Consider the following 23,263-nt stretch of genomic DNA (forward strand, 5'->3'; position numbering starts at 1 on the left):
CCCTCTTTGTGTCTTTTGAAAAACACATTTTTGCAAAGTGGTTGGGGCCATTACACTTAGAACATCTTTTTCCGAAAGCTGGGCACTGTCTGAACTTATGTTTGGTCCCACAGCACTTGCATGAGAATGTTTCATTGTCATTATCTCTGAAACCTCTTGTATTACCTCTTCTCTTGTCTCTGAATGAAATGGCATCAACTTCTACACTGGGAAATGAGATAGCGGCTGTATTAGTCCCATCAAACTGCTTCACTTGCTGTGTCGCTACTTCACTGGATTGACACAATTTAACAGCATAATCCAAGGTGAGTTCTGATTCTCGTAACAATCTTTCTCTCAGTTTCTTCTCATAAATAACAAAAACAATCTGATCACGAATCATTGAATCTCTCAATTCATTAAAGTTACAAGTCTTTGCCTTTATCTTGAGATCAGTCAGAAAGTAATCAAAAGCCTCTCCTTCATGCTGCACACGTGTTCTGAATACATATCGTTCATATGTCTCGTTCTTCCTTGACAAACAATGAGCATCAAATTTTTCCAGTACCTTATCCCATTTCTTCTTGTCTGCCTCTTCATCAAAATTAAAGGTGTTATAGACTTCCACAGCATCAGCTCCAGCAATGGTAAGTAACAGGGCGATTTTTCTTTCATCCACAGCCGCTTTTTGTCCAATAGCAACAACAAACAACTTAAACTGCTGTTTGAAAGTCCTCCAATGTGCATCAACATTTCCACACAACTTCAACGATCCCAGTGGTTTAATGGCATCCATTGGGCTTTGCGGACCCCACTCCTGGTACCATGTATTTTCCAGAGACAACAAATAAAGATATAAAGAATAGATGGTTCTGGCGTCTTTATTCCATGTGGCACACAAAGCATGTCTCCATTACCAACCCTTCCTCTAGGGAATGCACTTCATCTTATACAATACATTACTGCCACCTACAGGCATACATCAGTATTCATCACAATAGATACTCATTACAGGTTGGTCAACATCTTTGTCCTCGTTTGACGGCTGGTTCCAGAAACTTCAGCTGATTGGCTGGATGTGATGCTGTCAGAAGAAACTCCGTATATGAAGTTTCTGTTTCATGCAACACTGTTTCCTAACCAGGAAGGATTTTACACTTTTGAAGATAAAATATAAGAGAACAAAGAAATGTAATGATGCTCGTAACTTCTCATGATTATAGTTCATGAGGACAAAAAATAATTAAAGGGATCAGAGCTGTGATTTCTCAGTTATTAATCCTGAGCTGTCTGTAGGTGGCGCTCTCTCTGTCTGTCAGTAAGAGACTATCAGTGTTGAGAGCAACATTAATGTGATATAGCAGAGCTGTAAATAATGCCATGAATTAAAACACACAAACATGCAAGTTATATCAGGCATTTTTCTGAATCCTGTCACTCTTTTGGTCTTTGGCTTGTTAATATGAACTCTGAACTCCAGTATAACACTGTTAAAAAAACCCTGAATATCTTAAATGTAAAGTTTCCCACAGCTGTTGATAATCGAAGACAGGAACGAGGATCTTCTCATAATCTAACACTCAGCATATTTCGGTCTTTCCTCTCATGTGATGTTGCAGGGAAATGAACAAATCATCATGTGCATCACGCGCCTCAAAACACACCTACACACACACCTACACACCTACTGTACACACACACACATCGTAAATATCATTGCTCACAATCATGTCGCATATAAAGCTATAGTACATCATCTGACCGTGTAGAAAAGAAAGAAAGACAAAAGGAGCACGCCTGGATTCTCACTGATCTGTGTGATCTGTAGCTTACCGTTTATATTCACACTCCTCTTACTTTTGACTTCTGTGATTTACTGTAACGGAGGAGTCGTTGTCTCCGGTGAGTTTGTTTTTCTCATTGAACAGTCTGATCAGTTATATCTCTGTTAACACTTTTTGATTGAGCATCAGTAACTCAGCGGCTGTGTGTGCGTGATCTCTGAAACTTTCAGATTTAAAACAAATAAAACTCATGGAAGCCCGTTTCCACCACTGAATAAAAATAAAATAAAATAAGTTTATTGCAACTTTTTATCTCACAATTCTGACCTTTTTCTCGAAAGTGGTTTTTTTTTTTTTGAGTTTATGTCTCGCAATTCTGACTTTATAACTCGCAATTGCGTGTTATAAAGTCTTTAAAAAAGTCAGTATTGTGGGATCAAAAGTCGCAATAACTGGATGGGGTTTTTTTTCCTCTTTTTTTTCTGTGGCGTAAGCAGGTTAAGTGAGTTAATAGTTCCGTTGTTACAAACTATCCTCTACTGGGGTGAGCTGTAACACAGGACAGATTAATTAAGACCCGCACTTTCAATTTATGCAAGGAAAATTAAAGAACAAAGAATGATAAGCTTTGAAAAGATTTAAAGTGACAAAACAATTAAAATCTACAATGCTGCTCACAGTCACATGACACTTCTACTGTAAGCTCAAAAATGTGATGGGAGTGTATGATATAAATGACAGTGTTAGATCACTTCCCGATCTGCACTATCCTAGAATCTCCCTCAGAGTTTGTTTTAATGGAGTCTGTATTTTCACAGGCATGTTGTCGATAATTGTGGTTTTACTGGTGAATCTCCTCATAGAGACTTCAGGTAAGAACATGCTTAGATTTCATTCAGTTTCAATGCCTCCAATTCATTCACGTGATTAATTTCTATTAGATATCATGGTTACTATTACATATAGACTGCACTTTTGTTAGGGTAATGTGACACTAAACTCTACACTGTGGATGTAATCACACCAGGCGTTCTGAACCACACTCGAGCATGTTTGACCCCCAGAGCCCGGTTCCTTTGACTAGTGTGTGTGTGCTCTGTTTTTCTCCGCTAGGGCATGGTTTGGTTGGGCTCAGGTGTGGTACGCATGCAGTGTAAGCACTAATCACCTGTGAGCAGGGAACTTATAATATTTTGTGTGTGCTACTGTAATCATTACAAATATATTCTATTACTACTACTACACTAGGGTTTTCAATAAATTTAATTAAACCAAGTACATTTAGGTTTATAATGGCTCTGGTTCTTACCTTATTGATGAACAAGAAATGTAGTTTGCGAGTAAAGCTGCAAATTATTTCATTAACCTCAGCTACCTCCATGATAATTTCCTGATACATACAAGAGAAAATCAATGCACGGCATAAATTATAAATTAATTATTATTAATTATTCTGCAGAATATTAGTGAAAGCGGTTTTCTGCAGTATCTCATACATGACATATGCGTGCTCTGTCCAGGAAAGTTTAGTGCAAGAGTGAGTGCAGGTCAGTGGGGAGGGGGGATAATCGTATTCAGACTCTGTTCAGGGCAACTGTGCGTAGTGTGACTTCACCCTATCTCTACTTGCTGATGTGTATGACCACAAAGTCAATTCAAATCACTATCAAATGTATTTATATACAGGGAGTGCAGAATTATTAGGCAAGTTGTATTTTTGAGGAATAATTTTATTATTGAACAACAACCATGTTCTCAATGATTCCAAAAACTCATTAATACCAAAGCTGAATATTTTTGGAAGTAGTTTTTAGTTGTAGCTATTTTAGGAGGATATCTGTGTGTGCAGGTGACTATTACTGTGCATAATTATTAGGCAACTTAACAAAAAACAAATATATACCCATTTCAATTATTTATTTTCAGCAGTGAAACCAATATAACATCTCAACATTCACAAATATACATTTCTGACATTCAAAAACAAAACAAAAACAAATCAGTGACCAATATAGCCACCTTTCTTTGCAAGGACACTCAAAAGCCTGCCATCCATGGATTCCGTCAGTGTTTTGATCTGTTCACCATCAACATTGCGTGCAGCAGCATCCACAGCCTCCCAGACACTGTTCAGAGAGGTGTACTGTTTTCCCTCCTTGTAAATCTCACATTTCACGATGGACCACAGGTTCTCTATGGGGTTCAGATCAGGCGAACAAGTCCAAGTCATTAGTTTTTCTTCTTTTAGACCCTTTCTTGCCAGCCACGCTGTGGAGTACTTGGACGCGTGTGATGGAGCATTGTCCTGCATGAAAATCATGTTTTTCTTGAAGGATGCAGACTTCTTCCTGTACCACTGCTTGACGAAGTTGTCTTCCAGAAACTGGCAGTAGGACTGGGAGTTTGAATCCAACTCTTTAACAGTGTAAAAAACTCAGTATGCATGAAATAGCATTTCACCCCCCCCCCCCTTTAAATAGTATCTGTACAATCAATTTAACGATATCGCTGTAAATGAAGTGTTCCCAAGTAAGCAAGCCAAAGAACCAAAACTCCATCTTTGATAGAAATGGAGAAAAAACCTTGGGAGAAACCAGGCTCAGTTGGGGGGCCAGTTCTCCTCTGACCAGACGAAACCAGTAGTTCAATTTCAGGCTGCAGCAAAGAAAAAAAAAGTCAGATTATGCAGAAGAATAATCTGTTTCCTGTGGTCTTGTCCTGGTTTAATTTTTCCATTAACTTTTCAAATTGGTATGTTTTTGTATACCGTTAAGAAATATAGAGCTGAGTATCATCAGCATAACAGTAAAAGCTAACATTGTGTTTTCTGATATCTCCCAAGGGTAACATGTAAAGCGTGAACAGTAATGGCCCTAGCACTGACCCTTGAGGTTCTCCATAGTCAAGTCAAGTCAAGTTACCTTTATTTATATAGCGGTTTAAACAAAAAATATTGTGTCAAAGAAAAACATTAATTCTGGGGAGTACAAAAAGTGATACTCCCTGAATGAGAAGCTTGAACACAGTAGGTTGGGACTGCTCCCACCCAGCAGCCCCTGCTGACCACCTCAACCTCCTCAGAGAAAGAGAGGTAAATGGGTGGGTGCTCTCACTCAAGAAATTTTAATCCCAAGAGCCCCTGTATATCTTACTTCTCTAACTCTGATTCTTTTAATTTCTCATTATTAAATGCAGTTAAACAACTATACAGGTAAGCATGGTCTGGTGTGATATGAGTCATAGTAAAAACCGAGAATGATGTAATGCACTTATTGCCATTGGAGCTCGTGAGACACTTGGTTATAAAAGGATATCAGTCTCCTTGAAGAAAGATAACTGCAGCAGTAAGCTCTCACTCAGAGGGAGAAGAAACTGCAGCATGGGCTGCAGATCCCAGAGAGCCCATGGCGAAAGCATGGTCGGTAACGTGAGGAATGCTGGTGAAGGCTCCCTTCTTAAAGAAAGGACCGAGCAGACAACACACAAACTCTGTGTCCCCACCCGAAATATAGTGCGGACAGTGAGGTACACTTGTTTCTAACATCTACTGACCATGCTATGTGGAAGACGTACAGGTAGAAGATGAAAGACGCATACGTAGCACTCGCGCCTTATTTCGAAATCCTCCTACGTTTGTCTTAACAAATCCTCGTTTTGTCTTCCTAATTCATGACCAGTGTTTTGTTTTGTTCTCTCTCCGCACTCATCAGTAACCACACAGCACTGGCGAACTAAGACATCCGCTTGCACATCTTCTGGTTCCCCACAGTGAGCAGTGAGGAAAAAAAAGTTGTTTATTACGTTTGAAGTCTGGATATTTATCTTACAGAAATGCATGGATTTGCTACAGGGGGCCTTTATTCACCCCACAGAGCCATGTGAGGGACGTTTTATTACAGATGCACACATTTAATTTCACATCTTCTGAACTGCTGACAACAAAAACCCGCTTACTCCCATTGTGTCACAGTGGACTGGCACGAGGTGTCTAAGGTGGGTCTCCCAGTCAGGGTAAGTTAGTTCTCTACCTCTGGTCTACTGGGAAAAACAGTTTCTTAGAAGACCCATGTGCAGAAGGAAGGGCAAACTCAGAGGCTCAGGTAACCCAAAGGCAGGCAGTCTTTACTTGATCTCAGTAGTAAAATATAAACAGAATATCAGTTACAGCTTTACAGCAAAAAACAGAAGGTGATCCAATAAGCAACTGGAAAATGAAACTTAACAAGTCTACAACACAGGTAATACATACTGGGTAGGCTCAAGACTGAACACAGCACAAAGAAACTGCCAAACTTAAATAGGTCAAAGAACAGGTGGAACACATTAACTTAATGAGCAGTCTTAATTAAAGAGTTCACGGCCGTTAGTGCCACCTAGTGGCCTGGAAAGTTCTCTCATTAAGGTGCAGTGGGGTGCCCACCAATGGTTGGGAGAGTAATTACACGTGGTAGCAGACAGCGCTCCCTAGTGGCTTGTAGAGTCATTACAAGAGGAGTCTTACAGGAGCCCCTCTCTCAGGAACGGCTCCCGACGTTCCGTTGGCTCTGGTTGGAGTCATGGCGGTGGAACTCTCTGATCAGGTTTGGATCTAGGATGTCTTTAGCTGGCACCCAGGACCGCTCTTCTGGGCCATAACCCTCCCAGTCCACTAGGTATTGCACACTTCCACGGACTCGACGTGAATCTAGCAGTCGACGGACCGTATACACTGGCTGCCCACCTACGACTTGGGGTAATGGAGGGGGCTTCTTGGCTGTGGACAGAGGAGAACAGACAACCTGTTTCAAACGTGAAATGTGAAAAGTGGGGTGGATGCGCATAGACCTTGGTAAGAGTAGCTGGTAGGACACAGGGTTGATCTTCCTAAGGATCTTAAAAGGACCAATGAATCGGGGTGCCAGTTTCCGAGACTCTAGATGAAGTGGAAGATCTTTAGTTGACAACCACACCCTCTGACCTTGACGTAGTGATGGCCCAATTCTACGGTGCTTGTTGGCCGGTTTCTGCTGCTGTTGTGATGCTCTCAGTAAGGCTGTACGTGCTTTCCGCCAGGCCTGACGACACCGCTTGACTAGTTGGGTTGCAGCTGGTACCTGGACCTCCAGTTCCTGCTCAGAAACCCAAATTGACATTCGAATGGAGTCATGCCCAAGGATGAATGGTGTAGGGTGTTATGGGCAAATTCAGCCCAGATCAGATGGGAGCTCCAGGTGCTTTGATTATTGGACACCAGGCACCTGAGGGTCTTCTCAATCTCTTGGTTGACCCGTTCTGTCTGACCATTAGACTGAGGGTGGAATCCAGAAGACAGACTGATGGATGCTCCAATCAGACGGCCAAAAGCTTTCCAAAATCGAGAAGTAAATTGTGACCCCCGATCAGAGACCATGTCTTGAGGAAACCCGTGGATCCTGAAGACGTGCTGCATCATGAGGTCTGCGGTCTGACAAGCTGTGGGGATCTTAGGCAGAGGTATCAGATGACATGCTTTTGAGAACCTGTCTACTACCACCAAGATGACTGTGTTACCTCGTGATTTAGGAAGTCCAGTAACAAAGTCCAGGGAGATATGGGACCATGGACGTCTTGGGATGGGTAAAGGATGGAGTAGCCCTTGAGGGTGGGTTTTAGATTCCTTATTCTGGGCATACAGAACAGCCAGACACAAATCTTCAGACATCCACCTGCATACTGGGCCACCAAAACCGTGTCTGGATGCGCTTCAAAGTTCTTGCAACTCCAGGGTGACCCGAAAGAAGAGATGCATGTCCCCACTGCAACACAGAGCGTACAACATTAGGAACAAAAAGGCGGCCTGGGGGGCCATTACCTGGGTCAGGCTGTTGTCGTTGAGCCTTCCTTACTGCCACTTCTATTCCCCACTGAACCCCTGCCACCACCTTGGAGCTGGGAATGATGGGCTCAGGTCTGTCCTCCACATCTGGCATGTCAAACTGTCTCGAAAGGGCATCAGGTTTTGAGTTCTTTGAGCCAGGTCGATAAGAGAGAATGAACTCAAAGCGATTAAAAAAAGAGAGCCCATCGGGCCTGGCGTGGATTCAGCCTCTTAGCCTCCCGGATGTATGTGAGGTTCCGGTGATCTGTCCAAATGACAAATGGGTGTTTGGCCCCCTCTAGCCAGTGTCTCCATTCCTGCAGTGCCAGCTTCACCGCCAGCAGCTCTCGGTTACCTATATCATAGTTCTTTTCTGCTTGGGTGAGTCGACGTGAAAAAAAGGCACAAGGATGAAGCTTATTGTCCCTCTTGGCCTTTTGAGACAAAACAGCTCCCACGCCGACATCTGATGCATCCACTTCTACTACAAAAGGCAAATCTGGGTCAGGGAGGGTCAGGATGGGTACAGAGGTGAAGCGGTGCTTGAGCAGCTCAAATGCCTGATTAGCCCCTTCAGTCCACTGAAATGGCTTTGAGGTCTTTTTGGTAAGGGCTGTAAGGGGTTCTGCAATAGAGCTGAAATTTCTTATAAACCTCCTATAAAAATTTGCAAAACCAAGGAAGCGCTGTACCTGTTTGACAGAGCAAGGCTGAGGCCAGTTCAGAACTGCTTGGGTCTTGCTAGGATCCATCTGAATGCTGCCGTAGGAGACAATGAACCCAAGGAAGGAGACAGTTGATACATGGAACTCACTTTTCTCAATCTTCACAAAGAGCTTGTTTCTTAACAGTTGAGACAAAACCTGCCGGACATGATCTTGGTAACAGCGGGAGAAGATTAAGATGTCATCCAGATAAACAAATACAAATTTGTTTAGCATCTCTCGTAGAACATCATTAATGAATGCCTGGAAGATGGCTGGGGCATTGACTAGACCAAAGGGCATTACCTGATACTCATAATGGCCAGTTGGGGTGTTGAACGCCGTCTTCCACTCATCCCCGGCACGGATCCTGACCAGGTGGTAGGCATTCCTAAGATCCAGTTTGGTGAATATTGTGGCACCTTGTAGAAGTTCAAAGGCAGAGGTCATCAATGGCAGTGGGTAACGATTCTTTACAGTGATACGATTTAAACCCCGGTTGTCAATACATGGACGGAGACTGCCATCCTTCTTTCCCACAAAGAAAAACCCAGCACCTGCCGGTGAGGTTGAAGGGCGGATGAATCCACTGTCAACAGCCTTGTTGATATATTCCTCCATAGCAGCTCTTTCTGGGGCAGACAGAGAATAGCCTCCCTCGAGGTGGACAAGTGCCAGGATGCAGTTCAATGGCACAATCATAAGGTCTATGGGGAGGAAGAGAGGCAGCACGTTCTTTGCTGAACACTTCACAGAGGTCTGCATACTCTTGGGGGACACGGGATAACTCGGGAGAGGTGGAGAGATCTGTGGAAGCCACTTGTCTCATTCCAGATAGTCAGGCTCTCTTTGGATGGGAAGGTTGCCTGTGGCTCAAGAGAATGGCAGAGAGACAAGCCAGACACACAGCAATTAGGCCCCCACCCACTTATCTGGTTGGAAGACCAGTCAATTCTTGTATTATGCAGAGCTACCCAAGGATCAAAGGGAACTCGGGAGAATTAATTAAAAAAACTGTATCTCTTCTCTATGAGAACCTACTTGAAAATGGAGCAATGTGGTGCACTGGCTTACCTGGCCAGAACCTAGGGGCCTTCCATCCAATGCGGTAACAGTTAAAGGATCATGGAGAATGATGGGCTGGATCTTTAACTGTGTTGTCAATGCGGAATCCATGAAGTTTCCGGCAGCACCAGAGTCTATGAAAGCCATGAGCTCGTGACGTTCATTGCCCCAGGAAATTGAAACATCAATCAAAAGGCCCGAAGCTGCTGGTCGGGGGTAAGTAATTACTCTCGTCCCAGGCCCCCTCTTCTTGGGCGAGAGCTGCCTTTTCCCGCCAGTTCAGGACAATTGGACCGGAAGTGACCGGACTCACCACAGTGAAGGCAACCCTTCGCCCTCATTCGTCTCTCCCTCTCAGCCTGTGATAACCGGGTTCTTCCCAGTTGCATTGGCTCCTCAGGACACCCAATCAGTGAGGAAGGTTCCACAAAACCAGTGGGGGTGTGGATCGTGGGTAGTCGAGTCTCATGACAACATTCACTTTGACGATCTCGAATGCAGTTGTCCATTCTGATGGCAGCATCAATTAGAGACTCCAAATCAGGGGCTGGGTCTCTGTAGGCCAGCTCATCCTTTAACTCACGTGATAGAGCATGATGGAATGCAGCTTTCAGGGCTCGTTGATCCCACTCACTTTCGGCAGCCAGGGTGCGGAACTCTATAGCAAACTCTGCGGGTTCCTGCAAGTTGAAGAAGTCGATGATCAACCTCTGCTCCACTAACAGGGTGGTGGAAGACCTTCCTCATCTCAGCTATGAAGAGATCACTGTTGGACGTGAGAGGAGACCTCCTCTCCCAGAGAGCTGTAGCCCAATCCAGTGCCTTTCCCACAAGAAGGGTTGTCATATAAGCCACTCTGCTGCTCTCTGTAGGGAAACTGTTAGGCTGCAGTTGGAAAGCAAGGGTACACTGGGTAATGAATCCTCGACACCTCTCTGGGTTCCCATCATACCTCTCAGGGGCTGGAAGTCTAGGTTCAAGCAGGGGACCAGGAGGTTGAGCAGTACCTTGGGACAGGACTGGCAGAACTGGAGTAATTTGAGGTATGGACTGGGTTTGTTGGTCTGTAGAGGCTTGAGATACAGATTGAAGTCTCAGACGCTGCAGAATCTCAGTCAGGATTTGTTCATGCTTGTGAATGGCTGCTGCTTGACTAGAGAGCTCAGATAGTATCCGTTCCACATTGGAGGGAGGAGTCTGTTCCTCTGCTGGTTCTACTTCCATGGTTCAGTCTTGCTGTCACAGTTGACTGGCACAAGGTGTCTAAGTTGGGTCTCGAACCCGGGTCTCCCAGTCAGGGTAAGTTAGTTCTCTACCTCTGGTCTACTGGGAAAAACAGTTTCTTAGAAGACCCATGTGCAGAAGGAAGGGCAAACTCAGAGGCTCAGGTAACCCAAAGGCAGGCAGTCTTTACTTGATCTCAGTAGTAAAATATAAACAGAATATCAGTTACAGCTTTACAGCAAAAAACAGAAGGTGATCCAATAAGCAACTGGAAAATGAAACTTAACAAGTCTACAACACAGGTAATACATACTGGGTAGGCTCAAGACTGAACACAGCACAATGAAACTGCCAAACTTAAATAGGTCAAAGAACAGGTGGAACACATTAACTTAATGAGCAGTCTTAATTAAAGAGTTCACGGCCGTTAGTGCCACCTAGTGGCCTGGAAAGTTCTCTCATTAAGGTGCAGGGGGGTGCCCACCAATGGTTGGGAGAGTAATTACACGTGGTAGCAGACAGCGCTCCCTAGTGGCTTGGAGAGTCATTACAAGAGGAGTCTTACACATTGAAAGGCTTTGAAGAGCAAGGACAATGTTTAATATAACTCAGATATGGCTTATTCTGAAAGAAGAACGTCACATACACCTAGGATGTTTTGAGGGTGAATAGAAGATGGATAAATTTAAATTTTTGGGTGAACTAACCCTTTAACAAGACTCAACAAATAGCGAATGACACACACAGAGAGCACTTTCTGAATGATAGAAAGCTGATACTGATTCCACCTGTTGCATCTGCTTTGGATCATGTAAGATCATTTGGGCTTTATTTCTTAGAAATTTATTTTTAGCTTAGTGACATTTGCATATAAATCGTAGACATGGCCTCACATCCTACATTTATGGGTGCTAAATTGCCGGGGTCCCCCCCACTATCAAGAGGATGTTAAACAGCAACTCTCTGCTCCTCTCCATCGGACTTCAAACACATTTAAGGAGCAAATGACCCCTGTGCCAGGCACCAATGGCCTGATTAAACCAGTGGTCTGTCTCCACAATTTCAAAACACATCACACACACATCAAGATGTTTTCTTTATTTTAGACTATAATCAATTAGTTAAATATGCATCTGGTATATACATGTGTTGTCATTTACATTTACATTTACATTTAATCATTTAGCAGATGCTTTTATCCAAAGCGACTTACAAATGAGAACAATAGAAACAGTCAGGTCAACAAGAGAACAACAACAGTATACAAGTGCCACGATACGTCTCAGTTAGTCTAGTATAGAACGCATAGCCAGTTATTTATTTATTTATTTTATTAAATGAAAAGCCAAGAAAAGGAAAAGTGCTGGTGTTAGTTGGTTAAGTGCAGGCGAAAAAGATGAGTCCTTAGATGTTTCTTGAAAATGAGTAAAGACTCAGCTGTACGAATTGAGATTGGGAGGTCGTTCCACCAGCTGGGCACAGTCCAGGAAAAGGTCTGTGAGAGTGATTTTGAACTTCTTTGGGATGTCACCACAAGGCGTCGTTCACTTGCAGAGTGCAAACTTCTGGAGGGCACATAAGATTTAACCAGTGAGTTTAGGTAAGTTGGTGCCGTGCCAGTGGTCGTCTTGTAGGCAAACATCAGTACCTTGAATTTAATGCGAGCGGCTATTGGTAGCCAGTGTAACCTGATGAGGAGAGGAGTAACGTGAGCTTTTTTTGGCTCATTGAAGACAACCCTCGCTGCTGCATTCTGGATCATTTGCAGAGGCTTGACAGTACATGCAGGAAGGCCCGCCAGGAGAGCATTACAATAGTCCAGTCTGGAGAGAACAAGAACTTGGACAAGAAGTTGGGTTGCTTGCTCTGACAGGAAGGGTCTAATCTTCATAATGTTGTATAAGGCAAACCTGCAGGACCGGGTCGTTGTAGCAATGTGGTCTGTGAAACTGATGATCCATCACAACTCCTAGGTTTCTGGCTATTCGAAGGAGTTATGGTTGATGAGCCCAGCTGTATAGAGAAGTTGTGATGAAGCAATAGGTTAGCTGGAATCACCAGGGGTTCAGTCTTTGTGAGGTTAAACTGAAAGTGATGGTCATTCATCCAGCTAGAAATGTCACTCAGACAGGCTGAAATGCGAGCAGCTACTGTCGGGTCATCTGGCTGGAATGAGAAGTAGAGTTGGGTGTCATCAGCATAGCAGTGATAAGAAAAGTCATGCTTCTGAATGACAGATCCTAAAGATGTCATGTAGATGGAGAAGAGAAGTGGTCCAAGTACTGAGCCTTGAGGAACCCCAGTAGCAAGGTGGTGTGACTTTGAAACATCACCCCTCCAAGACACACTGAAGGATCTGTCAGAGAGGAAGACTTAACCCACAGGAGTGTGGTTCCAGAGATGCCCATCTTTCTGAGGGTGGACAGGAGAATCTGGTGATTAACAGTGTCAAAAGCAGCAGACAGGTCCAGTAAGATGAGTACAGAGGATTTTGAAGCTGCTCTTGCTAGTCGCAGGGCTTCAGTAACCGAGAGCAGAGCAGAGCAGTCTCAGTTGAGTGGCCACTTTTGAAGCCAGACTGGTTGCTGTCCAGGAGGTTGTTCTGTACAAGGAACATAGAAAGCTGGTTGAACACAGCTCGCTCAAGTGTCTTTGCAATGAATGGAAGAAGGGATACCGGTCTGTAGTTTTCACGAAGCGCTGGTTTTACAGATGGTTTCTTGAGCAGTGGGCTTACCCGAGCCTGCTTGAATGCTAAGGGAAATGTTCCAGAGTGAAGAGAGGAGTTGATAATGTGAGTAAGCGAAGGTATGACTGAAGAAGAGATCGCTTGAAGGAGGTGAGTGGGGATCGGATCAAGTAGACAAGTAGTAGGATGATTGGACAGGAGAATTTTGGAGACGTCCATCTCTGAGAGTGGGGAGAAGGATAAAGCATATGCGTTGGTCATTGTGAAGTTGTCCTCAGTCTGCGGGGTGGAGAATTGGTCACTGATGGATCTTGTCTTATTTGTGAAGAAAGCTGCAAAGTCGTCCGCTGTAAGAGTCGATGGAGGAGGTGGAGGCGGCGGATTAAGAAGAGAACAAAGTCTTGAAGGGTGTCCGAGCATCACAGCAGCTGTTAATTTTGTTTTGGTAGTAGGATGTTTTAGCCGTGAAGACATTTGAAGAAGGAAGAGAGGAGAGATTGATACACACTGAGGTCAGTAGAGTTTTTTGATTTTTGCCATTTCCTCTCTGCAGCCCTGAGTTTAAAGTGATGTTCACGGAGAACCTCGGACAGTCAGGGGGCAGATGGGGCAGTGCATGCTGGTCTAGACAACAGTGGGCAAAAGTTGTCCAAGCAAGATGTTAAAGTGGAGCAAAGAGTGTTCGAAGCACTGTTCGTGTCCAGAGCAGAAAACTGAGTGAGGACGAAACCACAGCAGATAGGTGAGATGGAGAGACTGAGCGTAGGTTCCGTCGAAAGGTTGCGATCTGCATTGGAGTGTGCCACTTCAGGTGTAAGTGCTAGGTTAGCAGTAATGAGGAAGTGGTCAGAGGTGTGCAGTGGGGCAACTGAAGAGGTGTCCACAGAGCAACAGCGCGTGTAGATGAGGTCCAGTTGGTTGCCTGATTTGTGAGTCGCTGTAGTAGACAATAGCTTGAGATCAAATGAGGTGAGCAGAGTTTTGAAGTCAGCAGCCTGGGGTTTATCTAGGTTGATGTTGAAGTCACCAAGCAGTACCAGAGGAGTACCATCTTCAGGAAAGTTTGATAGCAGCACATCCAACTCTTCCAAGAAGTTTCCCAGTTGACCTGGGGGACGATAAATGACCACAAAGTGGATTTTAACAGGGTGGGTTACAGTAATGGCATGTGATTCAAATGAACCAGTACCTGTAGGTGATGGCTGAAGATCAAATTTCCATTCTTTGGATATAAGGAGACCCGTACCTCCACCCCTTCCAGTGGTACGAGGAGTGTGGGAACAAGTGAAATTAGTGGAGAGGGCTGCAGGGGTGGCAGCCATGAGGTTGAGACCGGAATGAGTAGCAATAGAAGAAATGAAGTCTGCTTTGTAAACTGCAGACTGTCAGTTCCAGAGACCAACTGGAATAGAGAGCATAGTAGTAGAGGTCAGAGGGACATGGCGTAGGTTTGTCGGACAGGCCTTCCTGCGACGTACATAGCATGCTCTCCAAGTGTTAGTAGTGATAGTAGAGATCTGAAAGCACATAGTGATTACAAGTGTAAGATATATTTGAGAACAAGCTATACAAAAAGTAAAGAAAGAGGAGAAAAGCAATACTCAATTGCCCTGTCGGTGTCCTTGCTCGGTGGAGTTGCGCAGGTAGAGTAGATTGTCTTTACACTCGTGCGTCTTCACACGCACGAGACGCGAACACACCGACTTCACCACAAAGTGCAAAACCCAGAGATCACGGTTTACCATCCTTGACAATACAGAACCAATTAAACTATTTAGATGTACTTCTGGGCTTTGACCCCTTTTAATCAAGGTGATGAGATTCTTTGATGGTTCTTAACAGGTTTTGATTTAGTTTAGGAGTAAATACTACCATGTAAATAGGAGTAAATACTACCATGATTTTTCTCTCTCTTGCAGGCTCTGTCTCTCGCTCTCTCTCTTTCTATCCATACCTTCCTGTTTTTAATACAAACCCTGCCCAATTACTTCTCAAAACTAGCCCAATCACGTTTTGTTCCGGGCGATAAAATTTTTTTTTTTTTTGGCGGGGTTGTCTTGGTGAAATTTGCATTTTAGGGGCTAAACATCATGTTATTTGTATTGGGGTTGCTTCGACATAAAGCAACCCCTAATTTTACCAAGGCAACCCTGCCAAAAAAAATGTTATTTTAATGCCGGGACGCAATTTTTATCAGGGAACTTCCTGGAAATGCTGGATTGGGCTAGTTTTGAGAAGCAAGTGGGCAGGATTTGTTTTGAAAACCTGGCAACCCTGATCTGAACACACGTGCTGGAGATATACTACTAATCACCTTTAGGAGTACCTTTACTGACAATATGCACATAAAAATCAAAATATGCATCTGATTTTTTGCACAGCCCTAATCCAAATGATTTCACACTTGGTTGTCTTTGTTTGCTGCTTACGGGACAAGGTTACTTTAACGTTCCGGTTTTGTTACACGCTTATAAATGCTATGTATTAGAAGTAAACTATTCTTTCATGGCCAGATAAATAATTTTACTTAGAGTCAATAAACGTTTAACACTGTCCACCCTGCAGACAAACAAATCAATTTATTGTACTATTAATCGAGCATAGCATTAGTTCAGTCAGGCCACGGAGGCATGGGCTGCAACCAGCTGATGTGATCAGCTGTCAAATAGCTCCAATCACTACCATTCTCCAATTATACACGGGACATATATACATGGCACTACCGCTCGGTAAGTATGCTCAAATGGTTCGAAAGGCTCAAAATGCTTGATCTTTTGGCAGGATTCCCACAGAATATCTCACCAGATTTCATGTCGTGAACTTAACCGAATTCGCTGCATTGTTTGTCAAGCGATAAACTGAAAGTGATATGAGGACTTGATATAGACACTTTGCTCGTGATTCATTGCCAAAGTTGTACTAATACGACTGATCCAACAACTTTGCACATTCCAGCGGGGAAGCAGATCTTGTGTAATGTTGGCGAATATGCTTCAGACATTGCTCATTGTTCAAAGCTAATTGTTCAGTTATGTTTTTTTAGGCATGCTATTGTATTACCACACCGGTAACACTGCCAGTCAAATATACCCACGAGCCTTGTTAATCTGTGGTCAAAGCTGTCGATATGAATGGGCTGCTGCATCAGGGTCTTCTATATGGGGATGCTTTCATTAAACTTATCTGACTATTGCCAACACACTGTGTTTAAATCAGTGATATGATGTTGCTCAAGCTAACTGGTGTATCGATTAAGTACTTGATACTAAATTTATAGTTTTGCTTTTATCAATCCTAAATATTATCTGGCTATTGACCATATGCCATACTGCTTTAAAGGGGCTTGCTGCTCTTTTTAGCTGTTATAAAAGAGCCCCCTTTGCTACTTCATTCTTCTGTAAGAGGATGCTGCCCCATTCTATGCACTTCAGAAGGCCTTTGCTTAAAGCTATATCAGGGTATTGGGACTGCTTTCTTGCTTGAGGCTTATCTAGTGTCCAGTACTATATCGTGCTTGACCTGCCATTAATAAGCAGGATTTATGCTTTTGCCTGGTTCCACTGTGAACAGTTAGCATGCTGTAGTTGTGGATGAAATTGCGGTAGAAGTTTGTGAAGCCTAGGAATTTCTGGAGCTCTTTAACTGTCTGTGGAGTAGGCCATGATGTTATAACGTGCGTCTTTCTGTCATCCATCTTTACTCCATCCTGGTTGATTATGTATCCCAGGAATTCAATGGATTGCTGGTGAAACACACACTTTTCAGCCTTCACATAGAGAGAGAATTCTCTTAATCGTTCTTAATGGCATTCGTGATCTCTTTCATTAGAGGAGTAAATCAAGATGTTATCGATATAGACAAGAGCAAAGCGGTTTAAGTACTCATGGGGGACCTCATCCATGAAACTTTGGAAAACCAGCGGGGCATTTACGAGTCCATTCGGCATTCAAAAAGATACTCGTAGTGTCCAGCAGGGGTGATGAAAGCCGTCTTCCACTCATTTCCTTCCTTGATCCTCACCAGGTTGTATGCACTCCGCAGATCCAGTTTCGTGAAGATACGGGCATCTCAAAGCTGTTCGAGAGAGGATGGAATTAGTGGAAGAGGATAGCTGAATTTTACTGTAATCTTGTTTAAGGGTCTATAGTCAATCCAGGGTCTTAATCCTCCATCCTTCTTGGGGACGAAAAAGGAGCTAGTTTCTTGGTAGCAGGATTGGGATCTCAGATGAACACGATGAGCTTGTTGCATGAACTTTTCCAATCCAAGTGTGTGATCATAAATCGCCAATTGGAGATGGAGGGTAGAATTTAATCCTCTTCTATAGACAGTCAAAAGGGCCTTCTCATTCCATCCACTAGCTGCCGCAAACGTGCGAAATTCGAGAGAATATTCTGAGACGGTTAATTTTCCTTGTCTTAAATTAAGGAGTTAATCATTGACTGAGGAATCTCCCACTGTGCGCCCAAACACTTGAAATGACCAATGAAGTTCTGTAAGGAGGCAGTGATTGTGGTTTCCTGGAACCATAGCGCTTCAGCCCATCTCATTGCTGGCCCAGTCAATTGCTGAATGATAAAAGGAAATCTTTGATCTCTCTGTAGGGAACTGATGCGCGTGCTGTTCCAGCGCGAGCGAACATTGGAGTAAGAATCCATTGCAGTCCTCCTCCTTGCCAGAGAAGGGCGCTGGTCATGATATTGAGCTTGCCATATATACCAGCGTGGGAGTCGATTGGGCGGAAGCGCTATTGTCCGACTGCGCTGAATCCATCCTGTATTTGTTCTGGTCAAGCCTTCTGTCAAGGATATACTCAGTACTCAGAGGTAAGGTGAATTCAGAACAGTGATTTATTGAGTGATATATGTACAAGTGCGGTGAATCTGTGTCCTCAATTGCTTGTAGAATCTCCACTGAAGATATACGTGATCTGAGTGTCACATGGAGTGGAATATCCAGGCAGGTAAGTTCGCTAGGTTCTTGTAACGTCAAAGTCACAATTAAGATTGTTCACTGGCGTTCTCTCAATCGTTAGATGCCGAAGACAGTAACTACATCAGTAGAATCACAGGAGATTCCAGCGACAATAGATTCACAGGTACAGAGATGATGATCAACGGTCCTGAGGGCAGCAGAGCAAAGACACAGGTTAGTGTAACACCAAAAGGTGAGTATACGTTACGTCTGGCAAGGAAAGCTTCAGGAGACAAGAGTGAAGAGTCTGTTCCTGTTGGAGGCTTGATTGGGATCTGTGGTGCGGGTGAGTGCTCTTATACTGTGGGTGCCTGGATTACGTGATGTGTGGCAGGTGTGGATGGTTAGTACTCAGGTGACGTGGATCGTGGCTGATTGGGAGGAGCCTGTCACAGCGGTACTCTGTATTATCTTCTCTGCCATGTCTGGTGTGTGTTTGTGCTTCCCCTACAGGTGCGCTGCAGAGTTGTGTGGTTATCAGGTGGATTGGGTGCACCGGTGCACAGGTGTGCCTATAGATAAGAGCTTACTTTTGGGCATCCTTTAGGGGAGCGTTCCTTTCAGTCACATCGATCCGTGGCCAGGACCGTGATGCTGATCTGCGTTGTGGCATATTGCAAGAGTTTTAGAGATGGTCTTTGTTATGGAGAATGTTAAAATAAAGAGTATCGTTACCACCAAAATCACTTTCTCCTCCTTCATTGTTGTTCCCTAATAAGGGCGTAACAATTGGGGGCTCGTCCATGCAAATATTTGTTTTTTTTGAAAGACAATTTACTTTGAAGCAGGATGAAAGGTAGGATGTTTTAATTGAATACATTTGTATATTATCCGCCTATTTGTAAATTGATAAAGTTGGAACGCTCCATTAGTTTCTTAGGTTCTATAACATAATTTGTTGGGAGCATTTATACAGCAAACCTTCCGGGTAGGTTTAGTATGTGTCTTTTGGGCACGAAGATTTGTTATTTTTGTTTGGCTCGGGGCTTAGAGCAGTTGTCTTGGGAGCACATCCGAGGTTTGGGGGGCGACTTGGCAATTGGTCGTAAGTACCCGGTCTTGGGCCAACTGAAGACTAGGGTTAGTTTAAATGGATGGTTTAGTTTCTTTAAATAAACCCTAATTTGTCAGGGGAAAATAGCGGCGACTATATATACACAAAGAAGGTAAGCCGGTGGGTGCAGGTTTGATATTGATTCAACGAAATTGAGTGTGGCACATCATTTGCGTTTGGTACCGCCATTTAATGAGTCTGAGGTGGAGATTTGTTTTCTCCTGTTTGAGCAAGCCGCAGTAGTGTATAAATGGAGTAATGTTGAACGCGCTATGTTGCTTCAGTGCGTTTTAGGTAAAGCCCAACAAGCCTATTATACGCTATCTGATGCTGACAGCCAGAATTATGAAGCCATTAAGGCAGGGTGTTAAAAATAAATGAGCGTGTGCCAGAGAGTTATCGGCAACCGTTCCGTAAGTTACAGAGAAAGTGGAATGAAACAAATGTTGAGTTCGTTAGAGGATTGACGGTGCAGATTGAACGTTGGTGTATAGCGGTAGATAGTTAGTGACAGATAGTACAACAGTGGATAAGCTGAGAGAGTTAATTTTATTTGAACAGTACAGAAATACATTTCCTGAAATTGTAGCTACTTATGTTACGGAGCGTCAGGTTAAAACTGCTTCAGAAGCTGCACTGCTGGTGGATGATTGTGAACTTATTCATAAGCCCTATGTGGAAAGATTCAGTGAACTTCAGGTTCATACATGGGTGAATTCTTCCGTTGTCCCTGTGGGTCCTTGGGGGCTCGTTTTTTTATTTATTTATTTTCTAATCTATGTGGGGGAAGGATTTTGTTGGTTGTGTGTGTATGTATAGGCCTATACTTAAATGATGTGTTGGTGCGGTTATAAACGCTTGTTGGCGGAAAACTATTGGTTTCCATTTCTTAAGTGGGGGGGGGGGGATGTCACGGCTGTACTCTGTATTATCTTCTCTGCCGTGTCTGGTGTGTGTTTGTGCTTCCCCTACAGGTCCGTTGGGAGTTGTGTGGTAATCAGGTGGATTGGAAGAGAATGTGAAAATAAAGACTATTGTAAACACTGAAAACGCTTTCTCCTCCTTCATTGTTGCTCCCTAATAAGGATCAGAAATCAGCTTACAATGCATACAATCTTTATGCAGGTTTCCCCAGCATTAAGGTAGGTATTATTGCCATTATAATTAATCACACACGGCGTTGAACGCTACAGTTGTGTTCAGATCATGCGTCACTGGACTGGACTCCCTCAAATATTGTCATCATAAACATCAGAAACGATGTAAACAAGAATTAATTTGTGGTGTAGTCAGTGAAATGCAGTGAAATCATGATTAATCAGCAATTAATCATTAATCAGCAATGTTTGTTGCTCGGTTCTGTACATTTAAATCCTGGATGGATTAGCCATCTTGTTTCATGCTACTAAAATTACCTATGAAGGATGTATTAATGACGTGTCATTGCCCCACCAAAATATAATCAACATTAATCTTCATCGTGACTAAAATCTAAGGACATTGGATGTAAAATCTAAGGACAAATGTAAGGACAGTCATACAAACTGTTTTGTACTGGTCCAAATGCGCTGCCTGCTGGTAATTTGCAGATTTTGTTTAGAACACTGCAAATTGCTAAATTCCTTCAAAAATTCCAAATGATTTTGAAAGCGTGTCTGTGTTGTATCTGTGCGTGTGCTTTAACTAGGGTAAGAGTATGTATGTAAACCGGTAATTTACCACAGCTGTAAAGTGCTGGAAAATTTAACTGTCCTTGGAAGTGCTTGAATTTTCCTTTTGAATGTGTAAGAACCCTGGTTTACTATTCTTTGAACAACAGGGGGCGATGAGGAGTAATCGTCCTCTAAAACTTCGGGAAACATTAGTGAGAAGTTACTGGTTGCATCCAATACTTTAGGCAGCTGACTTGCTGAGTATCAGTCATTAGGTGCATTCGACTTCATGCCGCACTGCGCAAACCGATCATAATCTGACTTGAAGCAGTGCATGCGGGTTAGAAATTTTGTCCTACTTGAGACGGCGCCGATGACACATGACTGTCATGTTTCTCATCAAAGTACCGTGAGAGTGTTTCGAGAGCAGCAGGCTGACTCAGCCGCTGCAGTTTCTCCAGAGCAACTCCAGGAGCACTGATGACAACACAGCTGTTTCATGATTGGCCAGATTCACCGCATGACAACAATCACAGGTGTTTTGGGGTTTATTCTACATGTTCCAATAATGGCCACTAATCTGTGTTTTAGAACGCTAAAATATATTTATTTTATGTAGCGCTGTTGTAATGAGTCACGTTTATCATACAACACAAATAAAAGCGTATATACCCCAATGTTGAACTTTTATTCTTAAAAAATAAAGCGCTGTGTTAAGCAGTATATAAATGTGTTTCCGTTGCTCATGAAAACATTTCTGAAATGTCTGTGTATTTGACAAATACTGGATTTTATTTACTTCATCTGTGATAAATTATGCAAACACCGCTTGAGTGTCACTAACAGGAGCCGAAGTGTCCAGCTGACATGTCTATTTTCAACTTTGCCCCCGACTGCAAATGGCTGCTCTCGTTGACTGCCGTCTGTAGCCAAGCTTCAAGCCGAATGCACCCCTTGACTTGCAGGCAGCGTTTCATGCAAAAAGTCAACTCATGAATTAATTTTGGACAGGCTTCTGATGCAGAGTAATGGTATACAGCGTGATCTACAGCTAAATAGAGGAAGTTGGTGATGACTAAGTGGATATTTAATATAAAACGTACATTTAAAATTGCTATTTTTACCCGCTGGAGAGAACATCCTTGCTGCTATAACTACAGGGGCCTGCTGTTCTATTCCTCAGAGAGCGATGAAAAGAAAAGGGCCTGCTGTTTCTCCCACTGGAGAGAACACCCTTGCTAGTATAACTACAAGAGCCTGCTGTTCTATTCCTCAGTGAGGGACAAACACCCCTCAAAAAGAAAAAGGGCCTGCTGTTTTCTCCCGCTGGAGAGAACACCCTTTGCTGCTTTGACTGCAGGGGCTACTTAAACTAAAGAGGAGCTTGCTACTCTCTACCTACTTTTAAGGGGGGAATACTCCTCTGCTAGCCAGTAGGCTGCATTAAGAATTTCTCAATAATATTATCTTTTCTCTTTTGCAGGAATGTACCAAGGTTGGTTTTGGGGGGTTCTTCTTCAAGCAGGATTAATGTTTCAGCTCTTGTATGTTCAATTAATTTGGGAGCAAGAACCCCCATAAAGAACCAAACCGTCAAACATAAATTGTGTTCAATAAACTCAAGTAAATTGCCAAAGTGGTCCTGTCTGAAATCGAGTGAAACGTTAGTTCAGTCAGGCCACGGAGGCATGGGCTGCGACCCATGATGTGATCAGCTGTCAAATGTCTCCAATCACTACCATTCTCCTATTAGACAAAGGGCATATATACATGGCACTACTGCTCAGTAAGTATGCTCAAATGGCTCACAACCCTCCGTCCCTCTCCATTATAAGCATGAGCATATTACCGTGCACCTTCTGGCTGTCGTCTACTTTGTTTCAGATCACTAAGGCTTTCAAGTCCCGGTTGGCATGGACCTCACTGAGGTCCACTGAGAAACACTCATCCTTATAACCAAGCTACAGGATAAACGTCCCACTGCCACATCTACACGATTACCACTGTTTGCTTTTAAAGTCAAGTCAAGTCACCTTTATTTATATAGCGCTTTAAACAAAATGCATTTCAATAATGCAAAATGATAGTTAAGGCAGTTCATCATTGAATTCAGTGATGTCATCTCTGTTCAGTTTAAATAGTGTCTGTGCATTTATTTGCAATCAAGTCAATGATATCGCTGTAGATGAAGTGACCCCAACTAAGCAAGCCAGAGGCGACAGCGGCAAGGAACCGAAACTCCATCGGTGACAGAATGGAGAAAAAAAACCTTGGGAGAAAACCAGGCTCAGTTGGGGGTCAG

General features: G+C 43.4%; 1 protein-coding gene across 3 annotated transcripts in view; it reads left to right on the forward strand.

Moving 5' to 3' along the window:
- The first annotated feature begins 1,723 nt into the window (after positions 1-1,723).
- The window catches only part of LOC113093125 (butyrophilin-like protein 8), a 32,442-nt gene continuing 10,902 nt past the window's right edge, over positions 1,724-23,263 (forward strand). For all 3 annotated transcript variants that reach the window (XM_026258960.1, XM_026258961.1, XM_026258963.1), the window contains exons 1-2: positions 1,724-1,881; positions 2,582-2,635. In XM_026258960.1, coding sequence (XP_026114745.1) covers positions 2,584-2,635 — 52 coding nt within the window. In that variant the 5' untranslated portion in view covers positions 1,724-1,881; positions 2,582-2,583. The remainder of the gene's footprint in view (positions 1,882-2,581; positions 2,636-23,263) is intronic.

The sequence above is a fragment of the Carassius auratus genome, unplaced genomic scaffold, assembly GCF_003368295.1.
Source record: "Carassius auratus strain Wakin unplaced genomic scaffold, ASM336829v1 scaf_tig00214896, whole genome shotgun sequence".
Classification (NCBI taxonomy): Eukaryota; Metazoa; Chordata; class Actinopteri; order Cypriniformes; family Cyprinidae; genus Carassius; species Carassius auratus.